Source organism: Passer montanus, unplaced genomic scaffold, assembly GCF_014805655.1.
Source record: "Passer montanus isolate IOZ18808 unplaced genomic scaffold, ASM1480565v1 scaffold4, whole genome shotgun sequence".
Classification (NCBI taxonomy): domain Eukaryota; kingdom Metazoa; phylum Chordata; class Aves; order Passeriformes; family Passeridae; genus Passer; species Passer montanus.
Window position 1 is genome coordinate 6,656,523 of NW_024368818.1, and position 15,416 is coordinate 6,671,938.

At 37.4% G+C, this 15,416-nt stretch overlaps 1 protein-coding gene across 1 annotated transcript in view; it reads right to left on the reverse strand.

The window, feature by feature from the left end:
* Window positions 1-5,412: 5,412 nt before the first annotated feature.
* Window positions 5,413-15,416, reverse strand: part of ATM (ATM serine/threonine kinase) — a 59,197-nt gene continuing 49,193 nt past the window's right edge. The window contains exons 55-63 of the mRNA XM_039718577.1: window positions 14,699-14,839; window positions 13,666-13,782; window positions 12,272-12,421; window positions 11,389-11,554; window positions 10,098-10,184; window positions 9,899-10,013; window positions 8,282-8,345; window positions 7,487-7,623; window positions 5,413-7,366 (exon numbers count right to left, since the gene is read on the reverse strand). Coding sequence (XP_039574511.1) covers window positions 7,183-7,366; window positions 7,487-7,623; window positions 8,282-8,345; window positions 9,899-10,013; window positions 10,098-10,184; window positions 11,389-11,554; window positions 12,272-12,421; window positions 13,666-13,782; window positions 14,699-14,839 — 1,161 coding nt within the window. The 3' untranslated portion in view covers window positions 5,413-7,182. The remainder of the gene's footprint in view (window positions 7,367-7,486; window positions 7,624-8,281; window positions 8,346-9,898; window positions 10,014-10,097; window positions 10,185-11,388; window positions 11,555-12,271; window positions 12,422-13,665; window positions 13,783-14,698; window positions 14,840-15,416) is intronic.

The following is a 15,416-nucleotide window of genomic DNA, read 5'->3' on the forward strand; positions in this document are numbered from 1 at the left end:
TTTCCAACAAAGAACCTGCAGGCATTAGAGGAACAGATCTTCCTCTTCTGGTGAGGAGCATTTACCCCCAGGAGATGAGGGCTGCACAAGTTAGGGAGCGCAATGCAAAGTGAGGTACATTCTGCTGTGAGTGGCCTGTTGGGTTCCACTACTGGCTGCCTCACTGCTTTATAGTTGTGGCATAGGCTTGTAAAATAAGGCTCATTACAGCAATTTAAATCAGACAGTTACTTTTGATTGCCCCCAGTCTTTTCTGGGTCCCACAGTTACGGATGCACTGTGAGGTTGAAAACAGCTGAAACCGTGATCCAAAGGAAAACAAAGCTGAACATCAAAGTGAAGACAAAACTAAAGGGAAGGAAGAACAGAAGAAACTAAGCACACAGAAGGCAGCTGTCTTTTAGAGTTAATTATGATGGACTGGAATTCATTTCTTACAAGCCACTTGAAAGCTGCTTGATAATTATGAAAATATTTATAGGCCAAGTTGACTTCCTTTGCTTATTCTTGGGAGACTGAAGATGCTGTATTCTTCAGGCAGCTTTGTCTGCCTGATAGAAACCTCACTATGCTTTGCAAGTTTTCTAGTTTCTCTACTGAAGGGCCTAAACCTGATCAAGAGCCTGTTTCTGCAAGTACTGCCAAGTAATTGAAGCAGAATAAAATACTTTCTGACCTAATTTCTCTGTAGGATGCAAGCATTACAGATCATTATCTTTCCTTGCAGACAGAGTTGCTTGGTGTTGCATCAGACACTGTCATCAAATTCAGGCTAGGTACTGTGAGCATCACTTTACCATATGGGGAATTCTCTGTGGTATTCATCCTGGAGGCACAAAATTGCCACTGTGTGAAAGCAGTAAGAACATTTGCATTCACTAAATGTGTTCAGCAAAGCAAGTCAAAGTGGATAAAACTAGATTCCTAAATCCTCAATCTCTGCAGTGCTATCCACTCTAAGCCAATGTTATTGACTTAGGGATTTGTAGCAGTTCTGCTTTTACTAAACCACAGCTTTTTTTCCCCCAGCTCAATCTTTTTCTGTTGATTTTAGCCACACCTGATTCTTATGGCAGACTCTTAGTGGCCAGATTTATTCCACCTGTCTTTAGTCCCCTGGCAGAGATACATCAGGAAGAGTTGTTCAAGGTTCTTCTGCAGTCAGCAGGAAGAAACTGGAATTTCTGCAGGGCAATTAATATCTTGGCTGTTGTAAAAGTGCTCTGGGGAAGAACCTTTCCAGCTCTGGCAGCTACAGAGGGAGCCTGTGGAGTGTAGGCTTCTGACTTGGTGCTACAGGGAGACTTGAAAAATGGTATGAAGTGCTTAAATACTCTTTTATGGGAAATATCTAAGTACATATGTCTGCTTTGGTTTAGGCATAAATTGCTTGCCTCTTGATTTTTGGTGTTTAAATAACATGAAAAATCATAGTCCTGTGTGAGTGTCTAATGCTTCTGGGGTATTTAGCTAAGCATTATGGCTAAAATTGCTGGAAGGAAGCTAGTTTGTTGCCCAGATGTCTGGCATTTCTACTAAATTTCTGCTTTTCTTCTATAATGATTTTATTTCTGTCTCAAACCTCTTCCTCCTTATTAAACTTTGGGCTATGCACACAATATCATTAATTCCATTATACACAAGGAAAAGGAAGCATTAGGCACATCTATACTTCTGAATTACTCTAAGGATTTAACTGGTTTTATTGTGTTTTATTGTTGGCATAGGGCTTTGTTAGCAAGATTGCAACACTACTGCGTGTGCACTTAATTATTTTAGAACTAAGTTTATTTTGGTTTTGACTGTATTTTTTGGAGTGAAACAATTCATCAATGGCTGCAAATGCAGTCCTTTGCAGCACTTTCTTTGTATTCAACACTTCCAATATTTGGAAATAATGTCTTGTGAAAAAAAAAAAAAAAGACCTGGCAAAGGCCATCAATACATGGGTGTGGTATTGTGAATCTTTAATACAAACCAGCTGTTTTTCTTGAATCTGCAAGGATAAATCACTTTCAGGTCATAAAAAATTGAGCAACTCTACAACATGGAAGTGGTTTTTAAGTGGATGATAATGCATTTTCAGTAAATTCTAGTTACCTCATAGAGAGACTTGGAAGACCAATATCAAAATAATGAGCTATTCATAAATTGTATATGTTAAATGCATTGTGACAGCCAGCAATAAAAATAAATTACTTATTTTATATACAGAACATGTTGTAACAGCCTCCTCCTCCAGTTAAGAAACCCATTAAACTCCTTGGTGTATAGTCAATTGGATCACTCCTGTACTGAGATATTTCTAATAAAGAGTAACTGGAAAATGCAACAGAAATGTAAAAATATTTTTAATACAATCATATTAGTTTCTTAAAATGGTTTCATGGACATGCAAATTCTTGAAGCATTATTTAACTTTAAAAGCTTCAAGCATGCCTATAATTAAGAGATGAGTAGTTCCTTCATAGCAATAAGCTATAGAAAGACCTCTCAGCTACAACTGTAATGCAAATGCTGTAATGAAACCAGAAAACAATGAGTGAAGCAGGGGAGGGACAGCCTGAGAGCCACATTCAGTAAGGGCTTTTGAAATTAAAAAAAAAAAAAAAAAGTGTGCAACCATTAGAACAAAGACTCCAAAAATAGTGTAGGAGTGAGAAGGAAAGTAGTTGAGAGGAGCAGTGAGAAACAGGGAGCCCACAAGCCGACTTCCATGTTTTACATAAAGTAAAACTGGTAATTTGGAACTGAATGATGACAGGACACTTTTGCTTTAAGTAATTGTTGCATTTCCTGAGGAGAGGCAGAGGCTCAAAGGTTTGTGTTTATCTTTCTGTACCTGATGTCTGCCTTAACACAATACCTTGTGTATTGTCAGTGCTTTACGAGACCTTGGGTGTAAATGACAGGATTAAGGTGAACAGATAAGAGATAATTATAATGAGATGTGTGTCACATGGAGGTTTGCACTCACAGTGGTTTTCACAGACCTAAATAAATTGATTTAAAACTGGTTTTAATTACACTGGTAGGACAGCTGTGTGCTGATAGGGGATCAGTTTCTGTGTTTTGACATAGCCAAGGGGCTCTTAGTGTGTATGATCTACTTATGCATTATGCAACGCATAGGTGTGTTAACATAATCAACTGATTGAAGTAGTGAGGCAAGTCTAAAAACCAAAACAAAATCATGTAAAGACCCAGATTCTCCTTTCCTTTACACTGAGATGAATGAAATTGTTTGATATAATTTAGGACTTGCTGCTGTCTAGAAAAAAAAATCCACCAACAAACTTATTTTGTGAGGAATAATTTTGTATTTTAAATTATGGAACAATATGAAGTGGAAATTAAGTATAAAAAGACTCAAACCCCAAAGCATTGATATCAGATATGTCTTATAATTACAGAAACTACTTTGTTAGATGTGCCATCTTATGGAGATTTAATTTGCTTATATCTTACATATTTCTGCAGCACAAATAGAACTGTCTCTAGCTTTGATTTTATTTGGTAATTTTAAGTTAGTGTTGATAAGGATTTGTAGCAGGTATATGTATGATGTAATTTTAAAGAAGTAAATTATATATTTACTCGCCTTTCCACTCTTGTTTAGACTTCCAGGTAATTAAGTCATAATATGAGCCATATCCACACTATAACTTCAGTGGAACAGAGGCTTTGACTCCCTTTCAAGGAGAAAGATTTCATATCAGGACCAGATGTAACACCATTAAGTTCACTTTTTCTCTGAGAAAGACCTTTTTCTAATGGACACAAATCCTAAGTAGTCATTTTTCTATTCATATTTCATATTTGTTTATATCTTCTCTACTCCGTTGTGATGTGGAGTTATAATTTCAGCAGAAAAACTGACTAAATAAAGCACCGCCTGACTGAAAAAGAAAATGTCAGCTGCTTTTATAGTGGACTCTGCTGTTTATAAACACCAATATCAATGTCCTGCTCAAAATGCATTGCAATAATTTAGTTTTTCAGAATGCATTACATCAGAGCACAGCACAAGGCTTCTGCACAATAGATTGCTGAATTAATGCTCAAACTTTATACTAACAGCTGAAATAGTTGTTACAAACTGATCCTTTATTTTTTGCTCTTATTACCAGGATTTTTTAATCTTTAACCTCTTTCAGCAACATTTACTTAAATACATTTTGCCTGTCAAGCAATCCAGTCTAAACTGTGATTGTTCTCTCTCTCTGTCCCAGGCTGTTTGCTGTACTTCTGGCAGTTCACAACACAGAAGTTCCTCAGGAGAGGATGTTGTGAGGGGATGTTTTGTCACAACCAGTATTTCTTTTAGGGAAGATGAGGCCAAACCACAGGGCTTGTCTGCAGCATCAGCCCTAAGCCCTAAAGAACCATGGAATTCACCTTGGATTTTGCTTAACTAAAATCTTTGCCTTTTTTTGCTAAATTACAAAGGGGTGAGGGAGCACGAGGGCCATGGGTCAAGCAAGCTGGACCCCTGCTGGCCACACTGCTCAGTCATCACCTACTTTATGGGCTCAGCTTCAGGCAGCACCACTTGGCTTTTTCTCAGCTGTAGCTTGTCAGAGAGCTCGTTTCAGAAAGGGTGCAAAAGGGACAGTGGATAGCACTGCCTGGGCTTTGGCTCCACAGTGTTTATATACACTGCTCTGTGGGTGCAGACTCTGGGAGGAAAAGGAAATGCAAACCAGTGTGAATACAGAGTAAGAGATACTCAGCAAGGTTGGTTAGACATTGCTTCATTTTTTATGTCTGATTAGAGTAACTGACTTAACTTTTAGTTTTTGAGCAAGGTGATGTTATTTTCCAATTAAAGACTTACATAGTGTGAGCTATTTCAGGTATCTTGGCAAACTCTGTGGAATGAAATTCTTAATCAAGGAATACTGGTCTAGTCCTGATGTGCCAGCTGTCTGAACACAGGTCAGGGCACTCCAAGAGTCTCTCCTCCATGAAAACACTCATTCTGGGAGCTGCCCATGAGAGGTACTCATTTAAGCAAAACATCTTGATTATTGATAAGTGTTATCCAGAACTTTCATGGCATGTTTAAGAGCTTGGAAGCAGGGCTGGAGACTTGAAGAAAAAATGTAACTCTCTGCCTAACAATGATTGATTGTGTTGATAATATTTATGACCTTGCTGGTAAGAAGTTAAATTCCCTAAAAAGAACAGGACACTGGGTTGGGAAGGTATGCTGAGGAATGTGCACACCATAAACTTCAGCTACTGTACAACTATGTGATTTCAGGGTTTTTTTGGCTTGATGGGCCCAAATCCAACAGTAGTGTCCAGGCAAAGGTAAGCTCAGGGGTACAACGACTGGAAGGTGTTTGGAAATTCCAGGTGAGTCATGAGAAGCACAACTGCCTTATTAGTTATTTTATATAGTCTGAACTCTGTATGGAGCACTTTTTGGATAAAGTTTCCAAAGCCACTATTTTCTCTGCAGTGACTTGAGAAAGACCTACAATTAAATATTTGGTCTTCTAGAAGTCAGAATCTCTCTCTATGGGAGATCTCAAGGACTCTCTACCACAGACAGAGGTAGTTTGGGGAAAGCGTATGCTGGGTTTGTATGGAAGTGTTAACAACTGATGAGAATCTAAAAGATCTGTATCTAGATGGAAAGACATCACATAAAAGCAAGATCTGCTCTCCCTTTACTGATGATACAATGTACAAAAATACTACTATGATTAATAAGAGACAGTTGCAATTTTTGGGTGCAGATAGATATGGAATACACTAACATTATAGATCACGCCAGGACAGTCTCTGGTGAAGAAAAATACTTAAAGGACTTTTTGTTTAGTCATTTCCTACCTGCCACTGCTTGATAGGACATTTCTCCCTTTCCTAAGCGCCCTTTAAATTTCACATAAAGATCGTGAGCTTGGTCAGTTACTTTAATTTTCAGAGAACAAACACATCATTGGACAGTATTTCCTCCCCACAAAAAAAATCCAGGATGCACTTTTGGTTACAAGGATCAACAGAAATTTATGTCAGCTGCATGAAAACATACTATAAAAGACTAATTTTGCCATATAAACAATATCTTATAGCATAAAAGGTGTGGGAACACTGTACAAATAAAAACCCATTAAATGCTGTTGTAACAGGAGTTCTTCATTTATACTGCTGTAAAAATATTGCATGAAATGTAAACTAAGGTAATGTAAGGGTACACCAACCTTCATTCCTATTTTGAAATATAAAGATTATTTGGGAAGATTTATTAGCTATGCAAGTTAAACCATTATTTGAATGGATTCTCTGATTATCCATATTCACTGACTACCTGATTTTTTACTTTTAAGAAGGAGCCATGTCTTCTTTAAAACCACATGCACTCAGAATGAGATTTTTGCTCTTGGAATACAACTTCAATGTTTCTGAGAGGTGTTTACTGCAGATACAGTGATTGTCTGCTTTACAGTCATTTCCAATACACTAAGTTTCATTGTATGGTCAATATGTCTTCTCAAGGAAGTCAGAGCAACAAAAGCTAAATATTTTTTTTATTGTTTTATACTATTAGAGTAATATAAAGTACCAGCATAATTTAATTTACAACAGGAAAAGAAAGCAGCATATTTTATTTGACCTAAAGTTGTCATTTATATACAGAAGTGTCCATTTAACTAAGCTTAAAAAACACCAACACCCCTTGATACATTACATATGTGGTTCTCTGGTTTTCTTTTCTTTCAAGTATAAACCCGTTTTGGAAATGTAGTTTAGCTGGTTATATCATAAATCCTGGTTTTTGGATCATCCATTCTACACAGTCTTGTTACCACTACCAGATACAAGAGTCCTGCATTTTAGCAGATACACAGCAGTGATGAATCTCATGTTTTAAGAACACAACACATCCAGTCTGCCCAAGCAAAGTCCTTGAGGGTCACAAGGAACATCAAAGCAGTGCTTGGTGGTTTAGACTGTAGGATGAACCTAAGCAGAATAAAAAATGTTTCTCAGTAACAGGTTATTGAAAAAAACCCCAAACCATCCACCAAATGCTAATAAGGATAAGGCATCACGCTTGCTCTTGATATAAATTTTGTGAAATACCAGTTTGAAATATTGAAATGCTTGGTAAAAAAAACAAACAAACAAAAAAAAAAGGTTTCTTCTAAAAGCATGCTGGATCCTTCCAAGTCACACCCAAGCTTTCCATCCGTGATAGAGACGGCTGAGATTTTTAGGGTCCATGGCCTGTTGTATGAGGAGGTTCACCTGCCCTCCCACACTGAGCACTGTTCCCTCCTCAACACCCTTCAGCTTCTCCTGAAGTCTCATCAGAACACGCTCAGCCACCTTGTTAAAACTCTGGTCGTCACTGCTGGCAGAATAAAAAAACAGGTGCTCTAGGTATGGATCCTGAACATGAATAACATCCAGTGAGAAAACCATAAAGCAAGGCAACAGTGCAGAAAGAGGAGGGTAAGAAAAAATCTTGCACCTGGCTTTTCTTTTAGGTTCTTGTGGATCAGTACCAAGTGTAGAGCTCATGTCAGCCTCATCCTCCGGCCTCTGCTGCAAATACAAAGCTTTCAAGGGGTTCATGGTCCAGTCGAAAAGAGGATCATAGAGCAGCACCTACACAGTAAATAAACCTCTTTTTAATTTCAGCTGTTCATTAGAGCTAGTTCAGTGCCCTAGCACTGTTGGAAATGCTCACACTAACCACAATATTAGGAGAGTGAGTGTTTTGCTTTTTTATTTCTTTTCAAATCAATAGAATTGGGCTAAATTGGTTAGTAAATAATCCAGCAACAAAACTGCCTCTGAGCATTTACAAGTATTTGTGTTGTTCATATTTCACAAAGTTTTTCCATCAGTCCCACCCACCTCAGCAGTGAATTTTTAATACACTGCTGGCACTAAAGAGAATCAGTAGCTTTTAATGCACAGTATAACCTGCTTTCAAAAATCAGTTTAATTCTCTTCTTTGTGCCTTATGCAAAGAGGATTTAATTCAATCAGTATTACTCCTGCTGGGAATGCTGCACTCTGGCTAGAAGCACATAGGTGTTGAAGAGGGAGAACTGCCTGAAGGAAACACTTTCCACAGAAAATGCAAACTGGTTACAACTTTATCAAAGATTACATGAATTAACAAATCTGACCAACACCACTATGTTCTAATTCAGTACAAAACACCCTAAAAGAGTATTTGCTGCTGTGATGCATACAAGGACAAGAAACTGAAGACGTTCTGGCAGGTTACTATCCAAAGGCATGAAAAAATGCTTACCTCTACAATAGTCAACAAAGCTTCTTGAGAATTTCTCATAACAGCCATTGTTTTCTCACAGCATCTAGAAAATATTTTACAGTATTTTAGGTTATTTTTGGTAAAAGGAAATGGTATTTTTGTAATTTAAATAACGGATATTTGTGCTCTACTTAAAGTTTAATTTCTAACATAGAAGTAAACTTCTCTGATATTTTCACCTGGGGGAAAAAAAAAGAGAAATTTAGACATGTAAAACCAAGAGAAGACTGTGTAGTTCACTGATTATTATTTCTCTGTGGAAAGAGATGACATGTTTCACTGTCTGAAATATTTTGATATGCAGGATTAACCACTTAGTTAACACTGCCTATTAGGGTGTGCCACAATGGCAGCATTGCTTGGCTGGATGAACACATGCTGGGGTGCTCTGGCACACACTGGAGGATCTTGGCAGGGCTGTTTTCCATGAAATGAGCAGATCCAGCAGCTAGACTATAAGCAATTTCTAAAATCTTTCCAAGGAGTTTTGATACAGAAGTGGTTATCTGCATTTACGCTCAAGCAAACTAAGCTCCTGGAAGGAATGCCAGACTATCCTATGGGACAGAGGATTTGGCCTCCTGTCCACCTCAGGATGAGAATACACACACCAAAGTTAACCAAACACATTCACAGCCAAGGGCCTGTTTACCACTTACACCTGAACTGGTAAATACAACTCAGGCTGGCTGAGGCAGAAACAGCATCTGCACCAGTGCCTTTGAAACTCTTACTTATTTCAGCTGGAGCCCAACAAGTCATGTTTTTCTGTACCATGCTTTCAGAAGTAACACCGAAGTGTGAGTTTGACAGCATCATCTTTAGACTAGAAGTGGCAGTGACTGCTCCCTCATGGGACAAAGGTGTACTAGGAACTACTTAATTAGCCTTAATTGCTGCCTTAGAAAGACAACACCTACACTATGTGCTTTTTTAAAGACATGAAATTTGGGGGTTGCAAGCATTACTTCACAAACATCATCAAAGTCTGGAATGAGAAAGGTCCTGCTATTTAGGAATCCCTTGGGTGATTCACAGAAGGTAGCATGGAGGTCTAAAACTCAACTCATTTGGGATTCTTCTGATTTGCAGTCCAGATCTATTATGTGATTTAGATTTTGCACTTGCAAAGTAATATAAAATACATGATCCAAAAGGGAAAAAATACTCCAAATTACATACATAAAAACTAAACAGAAATTAGAGTCAAAACAAATTGGTTCACAGACATTTAACAGCTCCAAATATATAGTATAGCTCTGAAAGAAATGCACAGTTCTGAAGGAAAAAAAAATCATTCTGAATCAACACTTAGCTGTGGAGCCTTTGGAAACACTGAGTCCTCCCTGAATTCCACAAGAGGGTGACAATAACCCATTGGCAAGTGAACAGTATGAAACACTGGGCAACAAAAATGAGTTTGCAGCTGGTTATGTAAGTACAAGCACAGGAGTTACAGGTCAGTATTTAGGTTTGGGTGTTACCAGTAGAAATCCAAGTCCTCTCTCAAGCATCAGAACTATTTATCATGTGGCAATCACAAAGCTGGAAGTACTGTGCTGCCTCCTCACCCCTGTGCAGTTCAGGAGCACTCACCTTCTGAAGACCCCTTCCACGCCGGTGACACCCATTCCATCCACAATGTCCCTGGTTAACCTAAATGGAACAGTCTCTGGTGTGGGAAGGATTTTGCCTTGCTCAAAAGCAACCCCTAAATAAAATAAGTTAAAAAATAATAAAAGTTAAAAAAAAAAAAGTTAAAGAAAAATCAAGGTTCTCTCGTTGTCCTACTTACCCAGATCTATATGCACCAGTTCTGCTGTTTGTTCATCTATCAGGATATTCTGAACATGTCTGTCTCCAAGTCCAAGAATGTAGCCAACTGAAACAAAAATGTAAGTGCTGAAACAATGTCACAAACCCCACAAAGGCTAAGAAAGATTACTGGTGAGAATACTTCTTCTCCCATATGTAGTGCTGCCTAAGGAAAGAGCAAATACCGTTCCACAAATCCAAAAAGAAAATGTTGACTGAATGAAATGGCAAAGTTTATTCTCATACAGATGTGCATTGTTTTATCTGCTCCACAGATTTCTTCCCCGTTTCTACTTGGACATCAAAGATTATCAAATAATATTGCATCTTTCAAAAAAAATTTAAGAATTTAAAGCAAGTGCATAATAAAACCAGGTTTTGTTATTATTACTAACATTAGCAACACCCCCAAAAAACAACTGTTGTCTAAGTCAGTTTTAAAAACCTCCAGTGATCCAAATTATAAGATCTTTCATGTAAGCCTATTCCAGTGCTTTACTGTCCTCAAATGTAGAAAAACTCCAAACTATGTTTCTCTTACTGCAATTTACACCTTTTATTGTTTTTGTTAGCTGATGGACATGGACAGCAGTAGTATTTCCTACAAAAATATTTCATCTGAATTGTACTAAACTGCAGATTTACTTTTTTTTCCCAGTAAAAAGGGAGTGCACAAACATGTTACCTTCTGAAATGGGATCTACTGCAATGTCTAAAATCTACTAACAAATGTCTTCCAGAGACTCAGTACAGAACTGAGTCATCCAGAAAAAAATCCACAGTACTTAAATGTAAGTACTTATTTTTCTTTATTATGACAGGAAAAACAAAGACTTAATAACCAAGCTTAAATAACCATTTCAGCCACAGATAATAATGCCAGTACAAAGACAGTAAAAGATTGAGCTTTTCAATGCAGCTAAAGCATCAGAGGCTACACATGAAATGAATAAATTTTAAACCAAAACAACAGAAATAAAGTCAGGTTAAAAAACTCAAACTACCAGAATGTAAAAAAACAAACCACAAACCACTATATATATAAACAAACCACTATATATTTCATTCTTCCTTCTGCAGCAAAAATGGGAGTGTGGAGGAACAAATCAGAAATCTTAATTACAAAAATAACGCTGATTATTCTTGTTGGCCTTTTTTGACCCCTACTAGGCCTTTTCTGACAAGTGACAAAAGCAGAACAGCCACTATGTTTGAAATGGTATAAAGTGTTTTGTTGTGCAGCCTAAAAGCCACTGTAAATAATCCAATACCTATAGAAGATGTAGCCACACTGCGAGTGTATGCCAATCGTTTTTCAAACCACACAGCTGGGTCCAGGAATTTCTCCATGCAGAAATACCGGAACACAGGTTGGAAATTCTCACAGACTTCCATGAAGATTCTGTATTTCTCTTCAGAATGTTCCTTTTGGGCATCCTTTAAACACGTAAGAAACATTTTACCCATGACCAGCTACTTCAGAAGGAAATGATCTCTTCTTTCCTTTCTACCCACCTCCCCTCCATCAAATGCTGTTATCACTTCTTTCTCTTTCTGAGCTAAGAATTACTGTCTTTTATTGCAGCAATTATTAATACCCCTAACAATCTTACTAAACAATTCTATTTTTATACACAACTCAGTGGCTAAAAAACATGGGAAAAACCACTCCTATGTCCTTGATGCAGCAGGTGCATGTATTTTATTATAGGCATGTGCAGGTAAATGGATCTTGTTGGGATTCAATTCCTTCCTTTGCACTCTGTTCTGGTACCTCTGCTTATCCGATGGCTTCATGAGACTGTGAGAAAGCCATTCTCACTCATTCCCATGCAAATGTTCCACCAAGCATAAAAATATACTTTTATCCTGTTACTACTATAGCAATTAGAAAGGAAATAGATTCTTGCACAATCACGGGCATATAAAGTAACAGGTATACTTGACTGCAATTTTGTAAACTTATGGTGAGGTGATCTGTGGAACTGAATTGAAAGTCTGAATATCTATTCATTCCATGCCACTGGTCACAGTCATTATTAGATATACCAAAAGTATAGTACATAGTTCTCCATAAATTCCACCCCCTCCCCCCAGTAAATATTATGAATCAGCTTTTTTTTGTGTGGTTTTTTTTAAGTTATTTGGACTCACCGAAATTATTTTTTGACACTTATAACTGGAGTAATCCTTTGGCCTGTATCTCTTGTGAGCTCCTTCTTCAGCATTCACAAGGAACTCTCCGATGGGAGTTGTTCCTGAGCACCACTCCAGAACTCCACTTCTCTGGGAAAGGGGAACCACCTGGAAAAGCAAACCCATGGAGGGGAGGTTATACACAGGGCAAGTCTATACACTGAACTGCAGAGTTCAGTGAATACACAGCCTGCAGAGCATGGGTGCACATTTCTGTTTGTTTAAAAAGACAAAGAAGGCCAAACCATGCAGCTGACACCACAATGTATCTTCTAAATACACACATATACCTACATAAAAATCCACACACATTTTTTTCTCCCTAACAACTGCATTTTTCTAGCCCAGTGAACCTTCTACCAGACATGTCAGCACAACCTAATGATTAGCTACTGCCTGTTTCCTTCAATTTTCTTTTCTTATGGAAGTCTCTTTATTTCATAATGAAATAAATTCTATTCTATTCTATTCTATTCTATTCTATTCTATTCTATTCTATTCTATTCTATTCTTCCCTGGTGTCGCTCATTTTTATATACACAGAAACCTGAGTCTTACTTGAAAATTATTTAAAAAAAAGTGGCTTTAACTCCACCTGAGAATTCTTAAAACCACACTAGCAATTTAGATAAGCACCTTTAGAGACTCCAGAGTGCACATTTCTCATTTGTCAACGAGAAGAGCTTATACTTTGAGAGTACTTAGTCAGAGGTCACCTTCACAGCTATTATTATAATGCCAAATATATAAAAGAGAAGGAGGAAGGAAAGGTTCCTGTTTAAATACCCTTTCTGCATTCAGAATAAGAATTTATTGCAATTCTTATTCCCAATTCCAATTCTTATTCCCAATTCCGATTCCAAAACGATTTGGAATCGTATTCCCAATTCCAAAAAAACCAGTTCAAATTCTGCATGAAAGACCCTAGATGGGACTTCTGAATTCAATTGTAAGGAATATTGCAAGACTAGAATTAATTATTAATTAAGGAATATCACAAGGCAAATTAATGAGAACTCATAAACAAACTTGTATATTCAAGTTTAATGACTCGCAATTTACAGTTTAATGACAGCGTATTACCTAATTTCTTTTCAATTTCATGTTCATATGAAGAAATCTTTGAAGAGTATTTAAATATATATTAGGCATCAATAAATTTATTTTAATTATTTGAAAAATCTTAAATTGTAATAAATATATTGTTTATTCCATACCTTAAGGCACAGTAACTATTTTAATAGCCCATAAATAAAAATCCTTTTATACTGCATTTGGGTTAAAAAGAGGAGAAGGGGGAAATATGCTTTATTTCTCTGCTGCCACAGAGAAAATTTATGGTTCAAGGTTACCTTGTATCTTCGGATATTTAATTTCCTCTTTCTTGTTTCAGTGTTTTGCTGGAGCAATGTATTGCACATCTGGAAAACTTGTTGCATGACAGCATCTTGTCTCAGGTCATCACGCCCCTTCAGCATAAACAGAAAAAGCAGTTCAAAAACACTTCTCAGCATCCATTTCTTGCTCAGCAAGTAAAAAAATTATTTTAAAAATTGCACAAAACACAAGTTACTTTTCCACAATAATGACTTTCAATAAAATGTAATTAACAGTTGTTTTTTCCTCTGTATTTGGTTTTCTCTTAGCTGCTTAAATTATCTTTTTTTAAAGATGTTATTTGATTTAGGTTTCAATCAACCTACATGTCTTATGGTTCTCTTTTTAAAAACAGGTATTTGCTTCATCATTATTTAACAAGCCAGCACACAGGAGAAGCTGGCACTGCAGTTCTGATTGCTGGATGAACATCTAGTGATTCATGCTTCTCTTTAAAGCTTTCAAAACTAACGCATACTCAGCAGCAAAACAGAATTCTCCCAGCAACTGCTCAATGTTTGCATTCAAAGAGAGAATGAAATCAGCTGAGTCTAAGGAGAAACAAAGTTTTTTATAGATCTTTACTTCTATGTGCATGCTTTTGATTGTCTCTGAATTGCAAACACTTTTTATATGAGGAAGAAGAAAGGAGGTGTTTAACACAGTATGTTGGTTCTTATGTACAGAACACTTCAGGTCACCAGCTGAGACATGGCCAGGCAAGTCTGGTAGTTGTCAGGTAAGCTACTAGATATTAATTACATGCACTGATGAAAAAATAATTACAAACATATTTAATATAATTACTTATTATTTATATTATATTACTTATTAATACCTCACAATTTCGTTTATTAAAGCATTCCTCAACTGAGAAAACTGACAGTCAAGTGTGAAAGGTCTGCTCACGGTACAGAAATTATAAATGAGAAAACTGACAGGAGACCTTAAAAAACAATTTCCAGCATGCTAAGTCTCTGAGATGCCATTACAACTGACAGAACCCACCTTAACCAGCTGCCTCCTTTCTTTACCATCTGATCCTACACAATCTATTATTTTAGGCAGATTTATGCCTCCTGCTAAACGAAATTCTCGCTTGAACGAACTAATTGTCACCAAATTTTCATATTGTCCTGTGGGATCCACCTGAAATTAAAAATATGGTTAAAATGAATGTAAATATTACCTCCATTTCACTCAAAGTGGCACTAAGTTGCTTGCAAATCTCATTCGCAGACTATATGCTAAAAATTAATATGAGCACTCCATCACCTACAGAGTTAATACCACAAAGGCTATGAAAATATGCTGAGCAAAGGAGTTTTTTTTATTCCTCCTTGTTCACCTCGTTGATACAGGGGATGTGGGGCACTGCAGACTTCCACTAAACAGGCTGTGACACAATGTTAGCCTGTCCCAGCTAGCACTGTCCCAAGAAACTGCTCACATATTGCTGGGGAGCATTAGGCTCAGACTAATCTAAGGACCAAATGTACAATCCCAAACCTGCTGCAGGGTACAGGATCTGTAACTCAGCCACCCCCTGTATCCTCAAGTCCCGGAGCAATACTGCCCCAGGAGGCTACAGCACAGACCTGCAGCCATTTCAGTCAGTCTGCACTGGAGGAGAAGAAAGGCAAAGAAAAGAACGATGCAGTTGTACAAAGGAGCAACACCTGGGGCCAACTGCAGCCCTACAAGCAGATGATATTTAGAACGGGTG